This window comes from Ochotona princeps, chromosome 24, assembly GCF_030435755.1.
Source record: "Ochotona princeps isolate mOchPri1 chromosome 24, mOchPri1.hap1, whole genome shotgun sequence".
Lineage (NCBI taxonomy): Eukaryota > Metazoa > Chordata > Mammalia > Lagomorpha > Ochotonidae > Ochotona > Ochotona princeps.
In genome coordinates, this window is record NC_080855.1 from 12313960 (window position 1) to 12336203 (window position 22244).

The 22244-nt window shown below is 45.8% G+C and overlaps 1 protein-coding gene across 23 annotated transcripts in view; it reads left to right on the forward strand.

Moving 5' to 3' along the window:
* Positions 1-22244, forward strand: part of RBFOX1 (RNA binding fox-1 homolog 1) — a 1600707-nt gene that overhangs the window by 1574319 nt on the left and 4144 nt on the right. For 14 of the 23 annotated variants that reach the window (XM_058681061.1, XM_058681068.1, XM_058681075.1 and 11 more), the window contains one exon: positions 22112-22187. In XM_058681061.1, coding sequence (XP_058537044.1) covers positions 22112-22187 — 76 coding nt within the window. Of the gene's footprint in view, positions 1-10315; positions 10369-22111; positions 22188-22244 lie in introns of all 23 variants that reach the window. The other 9 variants (XM_058681067.1, XM_058681073.1, XM_058681074.1 and 6 more) reach the window with 1 other exon arrangement.

Consider the following 22244-nt stretch of genomic DNA (forward strand, 5'->3'; position numbering starts at 1 on the left):
TAGCTGTGGACCATGTGGGAGGTGACAGGAATAGTGAGCTCCATCACTTTGTGGTTTTTTGTGATTGTTTTTTTGCTCCTCTTTCTTCCTTCCTCCTCTGCCTCCCTCCCTCCCTCCCTCCCTCCCTCCCTCCCTCCCTCTCTCCCTCCCTTCCTTCCTTCCTTCCCTCCCTCCCTCCCTGTCTTCCTGTTTCTGTGGTACATCATAAATGCTATCTGCTGGGATAAGATGAAAATGTCTAGTATCAACACTTAGCCAGGCAGCTTCTGTTTCTGTGACTGTGAACCTGTGTTGAGTTTTCGTTCAGAAGGACGGACTGCTGTCTCCCTGTCTGTGCGTGGTGCATGTGTGGAGACAGGCCTCCGAAAGAACTAGAAGGCTTGGGATTTTCTCCCTTTGCAGTGAGTGACTCCTCAGCAATTAGACTCGCCTCAAAATTCATAGTGCATTACAAACTCAGTTAATATGCAGAAGGGCTTAGATTAGGGACATGATGAGGATTGGTTGTGTCAGGTGGAATGTTTATAAACAGTAACCTTTCACTTCTGTCGTTGTCTTAGGCTCCTTCTTGCTGTGTGCTACCTCAATGTTCTAACAGGTTAGGTGTCCGAGCCTCGGTCTATTAGTCAAAGCCAGACAGACTTGTCCTTTAATTATCTTAAGCGTTTATTTTGAAATGCTTTGGTCTAAGACTATAGAAATGGATGACACACCTGCTAACCGAGGTGGGTGCTCTCCCACTGCTTCTGCAGGCCTGGAATTCTCTTTAAAAGGAAAGGGAGATTATTAGATGGGCCTAACATCCTCTGCATCCCTGTCTGCTTCCATGGTTCCAACTCCGTGATTTAAAATGTTAAGTTATGGTAAAAGGTGAGGGACTTTTGCCATTTAGGCATCCCTAGGGTTTGTGGGTCTCTTCTGTGTAACCATAGGAAAGCAGCAGTGCCTAGAAATGCATCGCATATTAACAGCTCTGCTACTTTTCCGGCATAAGAGGTTCACCACTATCCCTTTAAAAAAAAATACTTCCTTCTATTTTCTGCCTCCCAAGTGTAAAACAGAAGAATTTATACAATAGGAGAAAAAGTGACTTATTCTATTCTAAGAGTTCAAGAGTTGCGTGGGTCATTAAAAATATGTGAGGGGCCAGTATCATATCTGAGTAGGTCATTAAAAATAGTTGAGGGGCCAGTATTTTGTCTCAACAGGCCAGTCATCCCCTGCAAGGGCTGGCATCCTGTATGGGCGCCTGTTCATGACCTGGCTGCTGCACATCTGATCCAAATCCCTGTTTATGTCTGGGGAAAGCAGCAAAGGCTGGCCCAAGTGCCTGGGCCGCTGCTCCCATGTGGGAGACCCGAAAGAGGCTTCTGACTCCTGGCTTCGAATTAGCTCAGCTCCAGCTATTGTAGCCATTTGAGGAGTGAACCAGTGGATGACAGATATTTCCCTCTATGTCTGTCTCTCTGTAAATCTGCCTTCCCAATGCCAATAAATAAATAAAAAGATTTATTTTAAAAATGTTTGAGAGGCAGAGAAGGAAAGTGCAATATTTCCTATCTGCTGACTCATACCCCAGATGCCTGCCCAGCCAGGGCTAGGCTGGGTCAAAGCCAGGGGCCAGGAACTCTCTCCAAGATGCCCGCTCGGACAGCAGTGGACCCTCATGAGCTGCCACCACTGGCTCCCCGAGCCTGCGTGGATGTGAAGCTTAGAGCAAGGAGCCAGAACCAGGTACTCCACTAAAGAACATAGGTATTGTTCCCTGCATTTTCAAAACTAAACAGTTGCTCTCCAAGTGAGGCATTTTAAAGTTGTTGAAGCCTTGCTGCACAGTGCAGTTTGTAGACCAACAGAATTTATTTCACCTGGAATTTGTGAGGATGCAGACTCAAAGCCCAAGCACATGCAGAACCGACACCTGCAGGTTCCAGGCCCCGTAGAGATCTGTAAGATGTCGGAAAAGCAGTGCCTTCGAGGGTAAGCTGCAAGCCTACCCGATGGCACAAGACAGAACCAAGGCTGACGCAGCATTCGTCAGGATACACAGTGATTCATCTTTGTAAATTGCTGTGTTGTCACTGTCTCTCTACCCTGCTTTTTTCAAAGTGAAAGAGCAGTAAAGGATGCGGTATCCCCCAAACCCATTGTCTTGGGACTTCACTCCCTCCGGTAGCTTAAGGCGATGTTCATCACTTTCTTTACCTCCAGATCTGTGGATAGACTGAGATTTCACACTCACACCAGCTATCGTATAATACAGTCAAACTTGTAAAATTCAGAGCTTCAGTTTTTCGTCTGCTAAATGGAGATCATCGTATCATTTAGTGTGAGTAGAGAGGGAGGAAGTGCATGTCACTTTCTGAGCCACAAGAGATGGGGTGAATATTACCAGGCCCCAGGCTTTGGTCCACTGGAGCCCCTGGGGCAGTTTCAGACCAGTCATCTCTGAGAGCCATGAGGGCACATCTGTTCTGGTAACCTGGGCCGTGGTCCACTGCCTGAGAAGGTGTGACCGTGTCAGGGTTAGGAACAGCTTCCTCTCTGGTCTTTGTGCCTCATCTTTGATTTAGCCATGTGGAAGCAGATCTTTGTTACTGACATACTGAATAAAATCACAGATTTAGATTTAGGTCAGTCTTGGGCTCTTAGCAGTTATGGTGAGCAGCTATTTGAGATAACACAGGAAAGCTTATTAAATTATTTCTTCTTCCACTGCTGCGTCTAGAAGGCAGAGGCCAGGTCAGTCATTGCCCCGCTGGGTTGTTGTGAGGTTTCACTGCGGTCATAAAGAAACCACTCCCTCGGAGCTTGGCAGCCCTGAGCAGCACCCAGGGCATTGCTGGTGTCACCGCCATGACTATGAGCAGCCTTCCCTTTTGCGGGAACTTAGTTCGGTTCTTGAGTGAACCGTGAATAGTGTCCTGTAGATGATAGGGATTAAGTGTTATTTTGGAGAAAATAAGATTTTTTAAAACTAAATTTTTATGTATTTTCTTCCATCCTAGACATAGAAAAATTCTTCACTGAAATAAGTTTGATCCATGAGTTCACATACCTCATGGCAGCCTTTCTCCCCACGCAGCAACTCAGGCCTCAGGGACTCATCAGCTCTGTGGGAAAAGTGACAGCTTCTCCCTGGGTAAACCCATCCCCACGCTGCCATGACTGTAAATTGCTGTAAAGCCCATTTCCTGCCCTTTTTGACTAGAGAGATGCACATTCATGCCATTCATGAATCTGCAATTTAAAAAACATGCATTTGTTTCCTCCTCCAAGTCACATGACTATTTTTTTCCAATACATGTGTGCAAAAAGAAAGTAGGATGAGCACGGGCTGTGACTGTAGGATGGGCGTGTCCTGCCGTAGTCCCATTTTCCAAGTACGGAAACAGAGGTCCATAAGGGTGATGGCACTCTCCTAGCCAAAGAGAGCCGTGAATGGCAAGGCACAGGTGTTAGGATCGCTCAGTTCCATGCTGGCTGAGCCCCAGAAAGAGCAGAGGACAACGTTCCACTTTGGAGGAAGCAGATGAAAAAAGTTTCCCCGTAATGGTGGTGCACTTGGATTTGAATTTGCAAAACTTGATCTCCTTGGTAGACTATTGCAGCCAACGACAGAGCCACAGCCCTTTTTGCCTTTCCATGTATGCCGTGTAGACACAGGAATCGTGTCTACATCCCATGATTTTAAGTGTATTTTAATGCATTCCCCTTTGAAGTAAAAGTCCTCACAGGTTCTCTCGAGGGTTACCCTGTTTGTGTATTTGCTTACTTATTGGTCTATTGATAACCCATCATTCAGCAGTCTGCTACAGCCTCTTGAAGTATGTATGATAGAAACAGGGTTAGAAAACTAGAATTATATACTAAGTGTGAAAGGAGAGAGGTAAAATTCTGGCTGTGACAATCTACTCCCGATCTAGATGTTAAAATGGAACTACGAAGTATGTGGTAAGTCCCCAGTTAGGCAAGCCCAGTGGCTAAGTCCCGCCCTGACGGGTAGGATTAGACTGGTGCCATGTCATAAGACCATCAAGAACCATGGGACAAATGACTTGATTAAGCTGTTTGCTAAAGCCAGCAAGAAAAATTTGAATAGGAGCGTCTTATTTCTGTGTTGTATTTAATATTCAGAAAATATTTCTGGACTGGATTCTATATCTTCCAGCAACTTTTTAGATTGAACAACAACAAAAAGAAAAGCCCAATCATGGTGAATTTCAACCTTAATTTTATGCATGTAAGATGTAGCATCTTGGTAGGCATACTTACAAAGTAATTATCAATTGTAAATGTTAAACAGTGCAAATAAAACTATTGGGATGTACTATAAACATCAGTGAGCACAATAATAATTATCAAATGTTGAAATCAACAGCAGTGCAATTTCCTTTAAACCCAGAAGACACAGCTGCCTTCCTGTGGAGGCAGAATAGGCATATTCAAACAAGTATGCATGTAGAGAGACAAGAGTCCTTGCTGGCTGACCACCAGATGTAACTGTGAAAACTGTCCTCAATGATACTGACTTCATGGTGGGGCATTGATCCTCGCCAATGATGTTTTCCTTTCAAAAGCTGTCAATGAATTTTCTGGGGGTACAAAAATGAAAGCCAGGCTTCACGGTTGGGGTAGAAGCCCCAGGCTTACAAGCTTTAGCTGATTCTGAGCCTCATAGTGGAGCTGATTGAATTTTGTCCCATGTCTATCTTGTGGCATTGGGGTACCACTTGTCAGACCAGTAGTTCAACTTCTCAGGTCACGTGGATTTTCTGATAGGCATCCTTAGAGAGCTGTCAGTGCACATCTGTGAGTGTGGAAGATCCAAAATGTATTCCTGAGATTGTATGTGAAAGGAATCTTGCTGTGGGTGATGTCATTCCCAGCTTTTGTCCAGCAGTGCTAACATAACAGAACTTAGAGGCCCAGTAATGAAAGCTCACCAGAATCTTTAACAATTCAACTTAGAACCAGGATGATCTGTCAGAGGAAGGCTTACCATCTGGCCTCCCACCTGCCTACCCAGGAGCCTCACTCCACAGCTTGACAGGCAGCTTCTCACATCCGCTCCAGGAATCTTGACTGGCTGCCATTTTGACTTAGATATTATTTTATTTTAAGCCAGAGGTGAGTTTTAGAAGAACATAGGCCAAGAGATGAGATTTAGACCGTGAAAAAGAAGTGGGCTGTATGGCAGTCCACATCAAATATAAATGTCCTACCAGCTGGCTCAGAACCAGAGTCTAGATGGTAGCTTTTTGAAAAGCATGTTAAAATGCAAGGACATCTGGTACTGTACAACTGAAGAAAGGCATAGTCTGTCCCCATTATCTCAACCTGTTGCTAAAGAGAAGGCATTCACAATGATCTCTGGCACCTCAGCTTGTGTCAGACTCAAGGAAGAATCCCTGTGCTGTCCTGCCTTGTCTCTGGGTAACTGGGATGCACAGCACGTGGCGAGCAGCACACACCGTGCTCACTGAATGCCCCTAGAGGCACCACTGGGTGAAGAAGAGTTGGGATCTTGCACCAAACCAACGGGTTCTGACTTCAGCACTTGACACCTTGATGATGTTACGTGGAAATGCTTCAAAAAGTTTATGGAAAAGCCCTGTTGGGGAGGAGGGGGGATACGTGGATTTCAATTGTTACACTGAAGTAGACTTCAAATTTAATTTTCTGTGAACATTTTGAAGCACCCACATCTAATCTGTTTAGGCGTTAGTGTCCTCATCTGTGACAATGGCACAGTAGGAGGGGGTTGAAGGAAAAGGAGACCATCTAATGTGTAGGGCTGATGCTTGGCAACTTGCTGACACACTTAGCTGCTCCCTCGATGCTAGGTGGTGGTCTTAGCAGTCACCATTCCAAGGACCAAGACAGACATAGGCTTCTTCCCTGGGCTCACTCACCATCTCATCAGTTTTCTTAAGTTATGATTCCTCCTTTCTCCTACAAAGCCTTGTGTGTCAGTTTATTTTCTTGGGAAAGGTGGGTTTTGAAGTAAGAGTAATGACCTCAACCTGCAGACTTTTCCACGAGATGAAGTAACTAGATTCATGGTCTCCTCATATGGACACCTGCTACCTAGACTGGTGAGAGTCAACTTGAGCAGGTCAATATGAGCAAGGGTTCTTTTTAAATATAATTATTACAAGATCTCTCTTGGAAAATCCATTAGGGGGATAAGAATTGAAACTCAGAAATCTGTTTTTGTTGCAATCCTAAGCATTAATTTTTAAAAGATCTATTTTTACTTGAAAGGCAAAATTCACAGAGATGGAAATGCAGAGTGGTCTTCCATCCACTGGGTCACTCCCAAAATGGCTGCAGTGGCCACAGCCAAGCTGATCTGAAGCCAGGAGCTTCTCTGGGTCTCCCACGTGGGTGCAGGGGCCATAACCTGGACCATTTTCCACTGCTTACCAGACCATAAAAAGGGAACTAGATTGAAAGTGGAGCAGCCGGTACATTAACCGGTGCCCATAGGAGATATCAGTGCCACAGGTAGAGAATTAGCATGATGTGCAACCACACTAGCCCCTCTTTAAGCTAAAAAAAAAAAAAAAACCAAGAGGAAAATTGGTGATAGAGTATGCATTCTGTCACCTGCTGACTCACTCTCCAGCTGACTGCAATGGCCCTGGCTGTGGGTGGAGTCTCCATGCTGGTGGTGGGAACCCTATCACTTGAGCCATCACTGCTGTCTCCCAGGGTATGCACTGGCAGGAAGCTGGATGTGGGAGCTGGGGCCAGAAATGAAGCTCAACCACTGTGCCAAGAGACACTGGTGCCCTAACAGGCTTTTGATCTGCCAGGACAAACACTGACCCACTGTATTTCTTCAGGGTTGTTGGAAAAGGACTGGATTAGAAGGAGAGGCAACAAGCAGAAAGGCATTCGCGATGAAAGAAGTAGAAGGATAGAATTAGATACAGAGTCCGGAAGGAAAATGGAAGGGCCCAACCAAATCCTGTCTTGATATAATCCACAGAAATGATCAAATAAATTATGTAGAGATGAAGACATTATTTCCAGGATAGTCCAGCTTCTCTTCTAGAAGCTTTAAAGCATTTTTTTAGAAAGCATGTAGAAGTTAGGAGTAACCTTTCCTCGACAGTATCAAACGCGTGTGCATGTGTCCTCCATGGCCTGGATAGCTAGGGTGTCCCAGAAGTCACCGGTGGTGGCCACATGGAAGTTGAAAAGAGAAAAGGTAAAAAAAAAAATGTGCAGGTGGTCTGGACACTCCGTTCCTTTGCTGCTCTGCCATTGGTCCCAGCCCTCCTGCTCACCTGGAATCACGTTAGAATCACCAGTGGGGCCTGTGGTGAATAATGTCCTTCCAGGTTGTACCCTACAGCAGTTAAACCAGAGTCCGTGGTAGTTAAGTCTCACCTTTTAAGGTGCTCCTGCTCCCGCCTAAGGAACACTCGAGGTCAGAGCCATTCAGGAGACAAGGGATTCTACACCCTCACATCAGGGCCCAGACCTTCTCAGAAATCTCTTGGGTCTCAGTTATGTTCACAGAATTGCTCATGGAGTTGGTCTGAGGTGTTTCCTGGTGGACAGACATTGAAGTGCCTGGATTGTTGATAGCCAAGATTGAGAACTTCCTATGCAGGCTGACAGGAGCATTTTGAAATTTAAATCCTGTGGCCAGTGAAGAGCAGCCTCGAGTGTAGCGTAAGGAGACAGAACCTGGTTCCAGACTCCCCTCTTCTGAGAAGTGAGCCTGCCATCCAGAGTTCACTGTTCTGGATGTATAGCTTGCCGTCAACCCGTTTGGAGACAGCAGAATTCTCAGCTGTATCATTAATCTTTGGTCACCTCTCTCTCTGGTCATTAGGATAAATGGATTCACATCAAGGGGACGAGATGAGGAGCCATTTACGGGCCATCTCTATGTATCATTTGTCTCAAAGCTCAGAGAGAGCAACAGAGCCAATCATCCATAAAAATGCTTAATACAGCAGAAAGAGACCGTGTGCAGGCTGCCACCACCTCTTCTGTTGGATGGGCATATAGGACACCCCTCACCACCTTTGGTAATTCTGTTCTATTCATCACAGTCTCAGTCAGTCAAGCAGAGTTTAGAGAGAGGTGATCACACAGGTTCTTTTCATGGAATTAAGACATGTCGGTGACACTTTCTAGTAGCATTCCAGCGATGTGATGAAATTGAATGAATTTAAGATGGTGCAGACGTGGAGAGTGCAGAATACATAGATGTATCCCTTCACATGTTTTAATTGTGTAGCTCTTTTTAGCATTGCCGCAGAGTCCATGGCATATTCTTTTAAACCTCATTATTGATGACTCCTTAAGCTTTGAGGTAGGCTTGCTTTCATGCTCAGAAGTCCTCCAAGTCAAGCATTTTGAACAGGATGAGTTTTCAAAAGAAAATAACCTCTTGTTCATATGCTTGTACAAGAATCGCAGAGACTAGCGGGGTAGGAGCAGGGGACCAAAGCATGTAGGTGACCATAAAATACGAAAAGAAGGAAAGAAGAGAGGGAAGGAAGAAAGGAGAAAATCAGGATAGAGGGAGGAATCAGACGCAGCCCAGGTAGCGTGTTCTTTGTGCTGTCAAGACAGAGTACTATGAAAGGGCCTATGTGTTATGCAATTCCGGAGCAATGGAAGAATGTCTGTCCATTATGTGAATTCCTGTAGGTTGCCTTTGAAGGATTCTCTTTATTCAGGGATCATTTTCTCTCTGTGTTGCCTCCAAGTAGCTCTCCTGTGTGTAGCATACTAGACAGCTTCCTTGGGAAAAGGCAGGGAGGGAGTATGAATGGGATAGGGTTGGCCAACGAACGAAGCCCTTCCTCCAAAATACATGAGAGCCTCTTCGAAAGAGTTTGCTCCCTTGGATATACCAGGCCACCTTTCCTGGTTTTAGTGGCATTTTCATGAACACCCATAGGGGTCTTTGCAAGGGCTTCTTTAGAGTACCCTGAGAGTATTGTATCTGTAGTGAGGGGTGCCTACATCTTACCCTTCAGGAAGGCAAGGATGGGCTCAAATGTTGAATCACAGAATCTCTTGTTTTCAGGAATGTTGGTTGCTCCTCAGCCTGGGGTTCAGAAGGAATACAGGAAGAACGAAAAGATAGCCAGGATCTGATGAAATTAATTTTATCGTTTTAAAGGAGGTGATAAATGAATTTAATTGTGACTGTCGTTATGTGCAAGAAAAACATTAAAAAGACTCTTCTGGCAGGTGTAATCTTGTTAAAACTTTACTAGAACTATAACTAGAGCTTGCAACTGGAAGTTAAAGTCTAGGAAATATTTAAATGGGAGCTCTATTTATAGTACATGATATGCCTCTTACAACACCACATGTTCTTAAATTTTTTTTAAATGTTCAATCCCCAGCTAACTTTTTGGAAGCGCTGAAGCATTCGAACAAAACCAACCCCAGTACGACCCCCAAGCCCCACACATTACGTTTAGCTTGCTACTTGCTGACCTACACGCATAGTGTAAAATCCAACAACTGAAAAACAAGTGTCTCTATTGTCACTTTTTATGCATTTAAGAACCTAGGCAATCTCACAGGGCCATTTTTACAATCTGCCTGCCACATTCTGCTTTCTAGAGAAATCAGTGGTCACTTTGCAATAGAAGACATTTCACTGTGGAAAAGCCACTGTTTGAAACAACTTGAGAGTTTTATTTTACCCTTTTTGTTTTTACTTAAAATAGCATTCTTATTTCTTTTGAGAGTGGGATTATTAAGATGTAATTTGGCGAGACAAGCTTTCTGTCAGCTGATGCGTTCTCTGACGTCTGTTAGATAGCAAGCTTAGTATGTACCAGTGACAGGACTCCATATCATATTTTCCTCGGAAATGACATTTCTTTTTTCTTTAAAAATATTTTATAAACTATAAGAATATCTAAAATTTTATGATTTCCTTAGCTTTAGTGCACTCTGCCCTAATAACCTGTTGACTTTTTAAAAATCTAATCTCCTTTGCACGTAGACATCCATGTAGGTGCAGGTTGACACGCTCCGGCCTTGTGATCATCCTGGCATGATGTGGTAACACACAGTATTAATTCCCCGTGCAACAGCTTGTCCATGGCCCAAGCTCTGACATCCCCATGATTCCGTTCAGGAGGCCCCTGCATGCTGACTTCATGCTCTCTCTCAACTCTGAGTCCAAGGCACAGCAACACATTTCCTGGCAACCTCATTCAGATGCAGCACCCTCCCCCCGTCTGTACACGTCGACCCAGTCGACAGAGAGCACATTTCCCCCTAAGCGAAGCAGTATTGTGAATTTTATCTTCTCTTCCAGAAATCAGTTCGTCTTCGTTGCAGCAGATGAAATTTCTTGTAACACCTCTGCAGGTAACAAACGTTGCTACTTCTTGACGCATCCATCCAAGTCTCAGTATCTTTTTTTTTCCTCTTCTTTACATGCTGCAGTTGGTCATGTTAGACAGTTTAGTTGTAAAAAAGTCATGTGTCTTTAGAGTGTAGCAGAAGCCTCTGAGCTCTGCTCTGTGGAGGGACATGAAGGACAGTAGGCATTTTGCTAACTTGGATGTTTTATTTCTGATTTTAGTAATACATGGTCCAGAAAAAAAAGGCTGAGTTGAATTAATTTGCAGTAAAGTCTCATAGTAAAACCAGTACTATGATGGTAAAATACTCAACAGGGGAGATTAGGGACACAGATGTGGGGCATGTCTTCTAGCTGGGTTCACAGAGATGGATGTGTGAATTATTTGGGATCTTTATGGAATATGAGAGGCACTAAAAGACTGAGTCTATAAAGCTTTGGGCATTAGGGGAATAGAATATAATTATCTCTGTCTTAAGGGGATCTTACATCTATGAGTATTAGCTAAAGATCCTCAATTTCCTTTCTTTTCACACATATCTTGAGTAGCAGAACTTACAGAAACAAAGTCTATACAATTAAAAAAAAAGACCAGGACATTTGTAAATGGAAATCTACATAATGTGTTTTGCTTTGATGTGGTTCAGGATAGTTAAATTTGGATTCTCATTAGCATGCGATTGCTTGATTAAATGTTAAGATAGTTGAGTGCTTAACCAACAACAGATTTCACTCCCGGCTCCTGTATTAGTGTGTGTGTGAGCTTCAGCTAGGACCCATAGGACTGCTGAGACATGCAGCCAGTGTCTTGGTCTTAGGCAATAAGGGAGAACACTGTGGCTCATCTGTACACACCTGAGCAATGTGAGGAGCTTGAGACGCACACACCCCATGGTTAGCGGTGGCTGTTCATCTACAGAGCAGCATGGACAGTCTACAGGCAGCAGCTTTGCTCCAAGTTGAGAGTCATTGGAGAGAATGAATGCAAGGGGAGGGTAGCCAGGAATGTACTGAACTCTGGAAAGACTGCACCAGCTCCATATTCACAGTCGGTTTTGGGATTTTTCACAGCAATCGGAAGTCTTGCCCTGTGAGTTTAAAAGGTATGCATGGTTGTATTTGAAAGAAATGGCTTATTCCACTTCTGGAAAACCTCCTTGGAAAGGCTCTGCTGTTGCTACTGCGTCCCTGAACTGTAGTATCCCTGCTTTTCCCTGTGACCCTGCACTAGGACCTCATGGCGGACAATCAGTTATGTGTTTACATCTTTGGGAGTAACCGGGGAGAGATGTCAGGTTACAGGAATCATTCGATGGTTCCAGAGATTTAAGGAAATGGAGCCAGAAACTTAATTGGGATGAGCCTGAAGGGACATTGAGTCACAGATGTCATCTGTGGGTGCTCTGTGACTACTCGTCTTCTGTCTTTCCTCTTCAATCCTGTGCCTACCCCTATGTGTCTTAGTTAAGGTTTGACATCATAGGTCAGATGTCAGAGTGTTACAGCATGGATGGTAGATGCTGAGTGTGGCCTGGGACTTTGCATGCCTTGCTGTGTAAAGCGTGGAAGCCACATGCAGTGTTCCTAAGTGTCAGGTAGTGAGAAATCCACACAAATGTTCCAGGTGCCTCCACCTCCCTCATCTAACGTGGAACAGCTGCTCATTATCCTTAATGAATTGCTATTGATCGTGTTTCACGTTGAGCGAGGGAGAGACCTGGCCCTTTGATGACCATATTAATAACAGGCTTTCTGCTTGGTAAGGTTCCATTTGAACTCTGAATTCCAAATCAAGCATAAAAAAAGAGAGAGAGAGAGAGACACCATATCAATCAGTCAAGTATCACGTTATCTTGGCAGGCTGTCGAGCCCAGTCATAGGGTGAAAATAGAAAAAATACTGAACTCTTGAGTCTGTAGGGGCTGTGACGCACAGTGCGTGTAAATGCTCTAGGGCTCATCTGGAATGCCCCAGTGTGCCTGCACGCTAAGCAGCCTTGATGTGCTGAGCCGTGAGTTCCTGGTGCGGAGTACTCCATGGGGCTAGGTGAGTCCTGGGCCACCAGGGTTTGACGTGAGGCAAATTCTCCCTTTTCATTTGGGGAAAGAAAATGATGTGTAAGATCCCTGCTTGTGAGGCTTAATGGACTTAACAGCTGACATTCTTAGGATGCGGCTTCCTTCCCACAGTAGGATGGCTGGCCGGTGGCAGTTTTGTTCTTGATGGAGGGTAGCGATGACAAAGTGACAGTCATCCAGCCATGGCAGCCACGGAGCCCCTCAGGAGTCTCCTTTGCATTCCCCCAAGGGAGCGTGATCATTTTCATCTTTTGTTGAGGATGTCAAAACGTCTCTTCTGCTTTTGCTAGTCACACACAGTGTCTGGCTGGCATGTGTGATCTACAGGAGTGGATTCCCAAGCAGGTGCATTGTCTTACTCAGGAGCTCCAACAGCGGCAGTCATCTTGTGCTTGTCTTGTGGGAACCGCATGTTCCTGGGGACTGCGTTGTCCCAGTATCCCCCTTGAACACGGAGACACTCTCATCTTGTAATACCTGGAGCCTTACGTGAGCCAGAGTCTGTCAGAGATGGCCCAAGTAGGGTGGAGGAGTGTCCCTTCTTCTTGGGGGTTCCCTGCCCCTTTGATCTCTGGAACTGTTTCAGGATGGTCGGGTAAGGTGGTGGTGATTATGGAAGTAGTACAGGATGAGCCTTGTGTGAGAATAGAGGTGGAAAAATCCAGTAGTTACACTGATGGGTAGTTGTGAAGTCATTTCAGTCGGTTGCCATCTATCGAGTAATTGCTGTGTGTCAGAAACTGTTCTAAGTCCCGAGGTTGTGGATTAAATGAGTCAGGAGAACCCCCCCAGTAGAGAGGAGAACTGACCCCAATCCACATGTATGGATGAACATAGAACGTACTTGTGTGAGAAGTGGTTTAATGGCCATGATGAATCAAAAAGGAACAGAGCAATGCTGGATGTAGCAGATACAGAGCAGGTCTCTGCAAAGAGGTGGCATTTGAACGGGGGCCCCAGAATGAAGTGAAGTCATGAGCTGCATGCATGTGGAATTGAGAGCACCTCCGGCTGAACTTACAGCAGGTGCACAGCATCTGTGGTTTTGAGACATGCTTGAGTTTTCTGGAATCAGCCCACCAGTGTTGGGGGCAGCATTTGTGTGGATGTGATAACCTTGGAGAAGCAACCAACGGCCAGAGAAAGTTAGGCCTTGGGGTTAGGCATTGGGGATTTTAAGTCTGATAGGAATGTATCAGAAAGCAGGCTGCAATGTGACATTTGAACTGATCAGCTGGACTCCTTTGTGGAGACTGGATCACGCTATGGTGAGAGCAGGAGAGGGGGAACCACGTGGGCATGGAGGGCAATGATAGGTTGGTCTCCGCACCTGCTGTGTGACCAGAGAAGTGGTTGTCTCTGAGTTGGACTTTGAAGCAGGGATACATGGGACATGCATTAGATCTGCAATCTCCAAGGTCCCTTTGGGGTTAAATTGCCACTTCTTTCTCCTGCTCTGTGGCTCTATCAGTCTCTTCCAAGCCCTTGATCCTTGCAGGAATTGTGCCTTGTATCAGCTTTGCTGGGTTCTCCAAGAAGTAACTATTGGCTGTCATTTGCTAGCCCAAATCTATGTGCTAAGTTCCATGTATGTGTGCATGCAAATAAAACTTATCACACTGCTCCATGAGGTGGAGGTTAGCATCATCACTGTGTAAGAGGTAAGAGATGTTTAACCAAAAAAAAAAAAAAAAAAAAAAAAAAAACCCAGACTTGCGCCAACAGAGGCTTGGTAACTTATTCACAGTCACACTGGGAGTCTGTTAACACCAAAACTCTGTCCACGGTGTTGTCCTGACCCCTAAACGTGCTCTTTTCTTGGCCTGACATGAAGGACTGTCCGCCCTCCATATGGACTTTCTGTTTTCTTCAGCAGTGTTGTCTTGCTCCTAGAAACCTGTGTGGCATTGTTATCAGTATTTTTAAGTGAAATTGAGGGTACTGGCTGTTTCCTGTTAACTTTTTCACTAGGGGTTTCTTTCAGTGAACTTGACAGTAGGTGTTGTTGAATAATTTCCTGTACTGGTGTGTAGATGGTAGTGAAGGGAGGAGGGCCCAGATCTATGCTTTTTATGTAAGAGTCGTTGGGTTAAACAGGCAAGGTGTGTGCTAGGTCAATGTGCCCAATATAGTTCTGGTAGAAAATTAGCAGATAACGCAGTCCCTGAAAACTATACAGGGGTTGGACTAGTCATTTTTTATGTCATTTTGGATGCTGAGTTCAATGTGGAAATCTCCCAACTGGTCCCTTGCTGGAGGGAGGGAAGGATAGGGGCTGGGACTCTGTCCTGACTTCTTCAGCAATGAAGATCTGTCCTGGTGGTCTAAGGAGATAGGATGGCATCCCCTCCAAGATTCTGATGGAGTCGTGAGACAGCTGTGATGGGTAGGGGTGCAAGTCTTAGGCTCGGCCCAAGGAACACATCTGCCATAGTTGTTGCAATGGACCCTGTGGAGCTGGTCACCACAGAGTCTGCCAGCCAATTATGACAAGTAATAAGTGGCAGGGTCGGGCACATGTTGGGTATCATGCCCTTTCTTGTCTTTTATCCCCACCTCCCAAACTGTGCACACACCCACACAGCTGCCTTAAAACTTCAGATTATATGTAGGGGAAATTTCCAAATTGGCCTTTCTTCTAATTGACCCTTCAGCGAGTTTCATCTAATTGTCTTCTGTACATGTAGGTTATTTGATTATTCAACAAAGTTGTCATGCAGCAAATTGATCTGTGTTTAATTGGTCTGTTTCCAATAAAGAGTGATGTGTATTATAGTAGGGGCAGCACAGGGCACCAGGGGAGCATAGAAGCAAAGACACTTGGCAAAAGTAATGTGTTGATGCAGAGCTGTCTGTGTACAAGGCCAAGTTTCACACTTATTACATGCAGTAGGGTATAAGAAAAAAAGTCCCCTCTGAGTTTAAGGAAATACTGAATTAAAGGCTAAATTTTCATCATTGCAAAAAACATTTTGAAATGCATACATAGCCTTTTCCTCAGTGTACATTTTCCATGAACTTCTAGAAAGCTTCTTACCTCAGTGAAAAGCTAGAACAAGCAAAATAGAATAGTGGTCATTAAGTCTAGAGAGAGATGAGCCAGTCTCCCGCAGCTTGCTGCAGGTGCAGCCCGTCCATGCCCCGATTCCCTATGAGGTTCAGACTCCTGGATCTGCACAGGGAGCCTGGGTATGGGATCCATATTTCCCCAGGGTGTCCTCAATCAATCTCCCAGAGAAAGCATGTGATAAGATCTTTTTCAATCTACTAACCATTAAGTACATGGAGCTCTCAAGCTATTGAATTGTGACTCAGCAACTACACATTGCTTTCTGAAACAGCAAAAAAAAATATTAAAAATGTTCCATTAATGTGTGTGTGTATTATACATTGAAGCTGTGATGGTTTGCAAATGGTGCACTAAAGATACAAAAATGGATTTCACTTTTTACTTTTTTAAGTGTAATATGAAATTTTAAATTGCCTAGGAGGTTTATGTTGTGGCCTTTGCTGTATTTCTATTGGATGGCAAGCTCTGGCTTTGTATTTTCCTTTGTTTTGATCAAATGAATATTGAAAGGGTTGGTGTGCCCTGAAGAACTGGTCTCTTGCAGGTGAGGAATATCCACCTGAGTTCAAGTATTGCAACAGATCATAAACTATGTTGACATTGTGCCCTGATTGATGCTGCCAAGTAAAGGGGGCAGTGTTGGTGTGTTTTGTGTGCACTCACATGTACTATGTGTACAAGGATGTGTCTTGGTCTTCAGAGCCCATAGCCTGCCGCTTTCTCACCCTGCTGGTTACTTCTCAGAAGTGTTTGCATGGGACATGGGAGATGCCAGCATACAGGAGTCTTGTTTGCCCAACCATTTCAGGAGTAGCTCGGAAAAAAATGCTTTCCAGGGTCTCTTTTGTAGATATGGAATAGAGAGAGTGAAATAGCTGTAGTTCTCTCTCAGTCAGTAGTTAACACTTGTTTGTTCACTAACTCACCTTTAACCCTCATTACACTCACCACTGTTTGTACAGTCAGAATGCACCATTATTATCTCTGTGCATGGACGGAGAACCTGCTCAGGGAGGCAAAAAAAACCCTTCAGCCATTGTTTGGCAAGGAACCCAGAGGAATACTAAGTGTCCTACTGTCATCATCTGCAAGGATGTTGAAGATGTCATGAGGACTACAGACACCTTTGTGTTTTCCCAGGTAGATGAAACTATAGTTAGAAGGCCGTGATGACATCCAAGCATGATAGGAAAGTCTTAATTCATATAGAGCATGGAGAAATGAAACAGTTTCTAAGAGAAGGAGGACCTTGTTGCACTAGGGGCTCCTCTGGCCCTTTGGCTGGAGTGGGCATTCCTGAGTGCACAGACAGAAGGAGGCTGTGTGATTGCCCTTGTGCATGTGGTCTGGTTGTCTGAAATTGCAAAGGTGTTGGCTTCATGTGTGGCCTTGTCCATAGACAGTTCAGATGTGAGTCCAGTGCCCATGTGCAGAAAAACCAGTTCTATGGCTTCCTACCTGGAGCTGAGGTGTCCGGGAGAGGCATTCCCTCTGCTTCTTGCAGAAAACCATGAGACTAAAAAGTACATTCAGAGAGTTCTAGAAATGGCCCCTCTAAAGCCAAGCTAAGGAAGCGAGCTGAGCAGAACTCAGAAATGTCAGAGCCAAGTAGAGGTGGCTCCGTGTGGGGTGTGGTTAATTAGTGAGAAATTTGGTTCTGCCTTTCTTGGGCATCTTGGTGCATAAGGAAGTGATGTCGGAGATGGCAGAGGGTATGGGGCCGGTTTGCTTCTTATATATTTGAATGTGTGAGACTAGTATGCTTTTGTACCTTGTGAAACTCCTGGAATATGAGAGCATGTTCATTTCCATGATCTACAAGTATGCAGGTAGTTCAAAAAGTTCATGGAAAACAATTCTCAACGTTTCACCAAAATGAACATCATGCATAGGTTTTTCAGAATGTGCATTTCCCATGAGTCTTCTGAAGGTGTCTCTAAGTGCTTTTATGATGGCTTCCTGTTCCTAGCACGCCATGCCAGGGCGTGTGCCTTGAGCACCCCTGCGCAGCTTCCCATGCAGAGGAAATAGGCTGATTGGCATTGGAGCTCTGCGTGTTGGACAAAATGAACTCACTACCTTTGCTGGGCCCCTAAAATTCATCCAAAGTGTGTATTGTTATCTTTATGTCATCTCAATGTGGTGTATATTATACTATCCCTGACCTGAAAGCATGGAATTTATATAGTTTGACGATTTGAACGTGTAGGAGTTGCATCTTGAGCCTCCTGGATTGTTGGGTAGGTGCTTGTTTAAGTGGAGAAAACAACCGTTAACTTCAGAAATGCACCAAAGTCCTCCAACCCAAAGGGCTGCAGTGGCCAGGGCAGGGTGACCAGAGCCAGGGGCTTCATGTCGGTCCCCTCCATGTGGGCATGGCACCGAGCACTTGGGCCATCATCTTCTGCTTTCCTAGGTGCACGAGCAGGGATCTAGTATCAGAAATAGAAAGGCTGGGACTTGAACAGGTGCCCTTAGGGGGTGCTAGGCATTGCAGGAAGTGGTCTAACCCCCTGCAGCACAGTGCCAGCCCCTGCATGGATTTATTTTCCAAACTACTTTAGCTATGGGGAAGTGGCCCTGCTTGAATGCCTACTCCACAGTTTTGTGCGAGGAGTGTGCAAACCATTCTCCTCCTCGTAGTCGCACTGTCTGGAATGGCTATAGTGTCTTGGAAACTGCACAGGGGGCAAACATATTCTACTCATCTTTCTACTCCAGCCAAGACAGGAGGCATGGGGAGGTGATACTGTAAAAGTAAGTAGCTCTAGAGCATCAAGGATCTTAACTGAAATATGAAGAGGGACATTCAAGGCAGCATCCTTACTGTGCCTGTGCAAGAAAATCACATTGCCTGGCTAAACTCCGATGCAGGTACAACACAAGTCTGTTGTGCTTTGTTAGCATCTAGGCTTGTTTCAGCTGGATAGAAAGGATGTTCATAATAAGTAATATTTATGTTTCTGGGTAGAATTGGCAAAGCATTCTACAAAACATTGGTTTAGATTTCCCATTCAACCAGCAACGTAATTGTTCATTTTATTCCAACATAACCTTAAATTGAGATATAGCAATTTCAAGTACATCTGTAACTCATAAATTAGATGAATCTTGACTCCAAAAGCATCTGTAATTGCATTGCTGGAGCTACAGAGGATGGTATTAGGAAAGAACTTCTCAGTTCCCTCTACAGATCTGGGCAGGAGAGAGAGACGAGTTTGAGATTCTATCAGAAGCCCGTATCATGATCTCCTGGATCAGCACATGGCTTCTCAATGTCTCTGGCTCCCTTTTCTGCACTCTGTGAGGTAGGCAGAGCTCAGACAGCACCACCGTGTCCCAAAGAGGAAGAAGTTGGCCCAGAGTGAAGTTCCCTGTCGCCAAGGGGACTCAGACCGCCTCCTCAAGTGAAAAGAGGTGAGCTGCCTTGATGCTTGGAAGCTACGGTGACCTTGGCGGCAGAGCAGGTATTTCTTATTTCTTTGTTAATGGTCTTTGCAGCAAATTTGCCAGTGTTGTGTGGCTTTTCTGGCATGATGCAGAGTCCCCCAAAACCTCCTTTCTTCTAAGGGTCTTGATAGGCTTTTCATGTCTCTGGGAAACAATCCTGACGGACTTCCTGCCTCTCATCCCTTCACCCAGTTCTTTTTTGGGCCATCCCCCTTTCGCTCTTGCTTCTGGTGGATGTGCTACCTAGATCCTGGGGATAAAGATGTTGACCAAACAAGCATAGCCACAGACCCCATAGGGCTTTTACAGCAGAAGTGGCCAGGATAAATAACCAAGTGGAATATGGGTGAAGTTTTCAAACATGTGTATACATGATTGGGGCAGTGGTGGCACATATAGGTATCCTTAGGAGGTGGGTGATATTTGGTACGGAATAGAAAGGGAAAACAAAAGCACTGCTAGTAAGGGGCCCAAGAGGAAAGTGGGTTTGAGTATGAGGACTGTTCATGAGGCCAGTGTGCCTGGAGCTCAGTAACTGGGCAAAGGATGAATGAAGAGCAGGTAAAACTTTCTTGTTTAGATTTTTTATTCTAGAACCAATGGAAAATCACAAGGATTTTATGCAGGGGAGTGATGCATGAGTGTATATTGACATTGAAGGATTTTGGCTGGACAGAAGGAGATTTGAAAGATTATTATAAATGTGAAGGACAATTACCTGTGAGGGGTAAGTGTGGAGTACGGATACCAAGGTCCCCAACTGCTGGTGCGTTGGTTTGGATGAACTGGGAGTGGTTGATGGTCGGCGTGGAGTGCACATATTGAACCCTTCTGAAGTTGCTGGTGCTCCCCCACCTGGTCAGGGAGGTCTCCCTGTCCACACAGGCACAGTGGCCCCAGTCCAGGCCCGGAGTGAATGTGGTGTCCTAAGACACTCCTCCCTCCTGCTCCTCGAGGTCTCTGGGAATTGCCGCTCCTTCTTTGAGCTGTACTATGCCACCTCTGAGGACAGCGGGTTGGCGACGTGCCTGGCATGCCTCCACCCCAGTCCACATCTTCCCTAATAACCTTGTGTCTAAATTGTAGTGTCACACAAGGGCGTGTTTGGAAATTAGCATTTGAAAAGAAGCTTCCTTGCTTTCAGTTGGAGCTGACATGGTCCCCTTTCCTCTGTGGAAATGAAATTATTAATCATAATAAAACCATCGGATTCTGAAAGTAGAGGTCACCCTGAGGAGAAAAGGAGCCTGCTGATTTGTGAGAAATAGTTCTGTGATAGAAGAGAATGCTGCCCAATTGTTTCCCCGGGCTCTCTACAAAGGTTGAAACCAGGCCTGCAGTTACAGCCCACCAGAGCATGTGCGTGAACCATATAAGGTAGGGGAGCTGCATTTTCATTGAGGACCTTCAGGCTGCCAGTATGTTGTGTCCTGAAAAGAGAATGTTTGACCACAAATTGCAATGATTCCCTTACTTAAAGATCCTCTCCAGTTTGCGCCTTCACATGCAGGAACACCAGGCTTAAGGCAAGTCTTTGGTTATCCATTTCCCGTCTGCGTAAACCGGACGAAAGCAGCTCCTCTGAGGGACTTTGGCTTCTACTTGCTTGGTGAAATCTCAGGTCTCAGCGGTGATCTCAACAGCTTCCCTGGTTCTGGTCTGGGCACCCTCGCCCCCTTGGACTTGTACCTTTTTCTCCCTGCAAGTTGGAGAGGAGGAGGAGATTAGAGGAAAGGCCATTTTGATGAGCCAAACTCCCTGGTGGTTGCAGTGAGGCTCAGGGCCTCTTCTGGTTTCCTTGCACTGAGTGCACCAGGGAGCCTGGTCCCGGCAGGGACGAGACAGGATCGGGGCTCTGCCCCAGTGTTAAAGTCAGAAGGGTCCACTCAGCTTCTCTGGCTCTTTGGGGGTGTCACCAAGTCAGACCATCAGGACCTGCTCGGTTCACTGACTCTAAGAACAGACTAGAAAGGAAATGGGGAGGCAATAGAAAATGTAGTACATGCCAGTTGGGCTTGAAGGGATCATGGGGCAGTCTTAAGGTTGACAGGATCCCAACATGTTGAAAGTCCCATAGATCTCACTCAGTAGCTGGTACACTTACCCTGCAGCCTCTGTGTGTGCTGGTTGTGAACAGAAGGCAGCAGCTCCCTTCTTCCAGAGGGAACCACGGTGAGTGCCTGGGCCCTCAGGAGAGCCCGCAGTGGCTGCTTCCCCCACGTGCTTTGGGCTGGGAAGATCAGGTGGGGGCTGCAACCTAGGGCTATCTCCGGGCGACAGTACCCTTTGGTGAGTCACTTGCACAGGAATCAACACTTCAGTCTTGGCTTCCAAGGAATGTAGCCTAAGGTTGCATCTTAGCTTTGATAGTGTCGAAACACCATTCCTCAGACCCCCCTCCTAGGAGACACCTGGCTTGCCAGCAGAGGGAGGGCACCACATGACACTGTTGAACTGAAAGATCCGCCGACCTTGGGCAAGGCGCTTCACCTCCGTGAGTTCCCAACCCTTCTGCTCAGTCACGTGGTTTCCATCGCTCCTCATTTCTTCAAAAGCCTGTTGTGAGAGAGAATGTTGGAGGACACCAAATATCTCACTTCAAATGCCTCCCTTCCCAAAACCTGGGGTGAGCTCAAAGTCTGGGGAAGTGGGCTGAAGTGGGCCCTGGTGCTTGAGGAGAGCAGGGGCTGCTGGGGGGAGTCTCAGACCCTTCAGGGATGCTTCTGTCCCGAGGTGTTTGCTCTTCCTCATTCTAGATGTGAGACTAACTGCCTAGAAGGCTCACCTCTCTCTCTTCTGTCCCTGATGCTTCCTTGGTCAAGACAAAAGCTATCTCTTGGCTATGAGCTCAGCTTTTTGGGGTGCTGGCCTTCGTCCCTCCCCTGCCATCTTGCCTCTGTCTGCAAGGTAGCTACATGATCAGTACGCAGAGTCTCTTGAGGGTGTGGGGTTGGTTTTGCGTGCGTGTGTGTGTGTGTTGCAAGCTCACAGGAAGTGCTCAGGGGACTAGCTGGTACACAGATGGTTTTGTCCCCCTGTTTCCTTAGCCCACACTGTGTAGGGGCTCCCTCCACCCCATCTAGGTAGGCAGCGGTTATTCCACTGTACTTGCGTGGTGTGGGTCAATCTTCACCTTCATTTCCCTTTCAGTTACGGACGAGTTTATGCTGCCGACCCCTACCACCACACACTTGCTCCAGCCCCCACCTACGGCGTTGGTGCCATGGTGAGTACCACTTGCTCCTTGTCCTCCCTCCCCCCCAGCTGGGGCCTCAGGACGGGC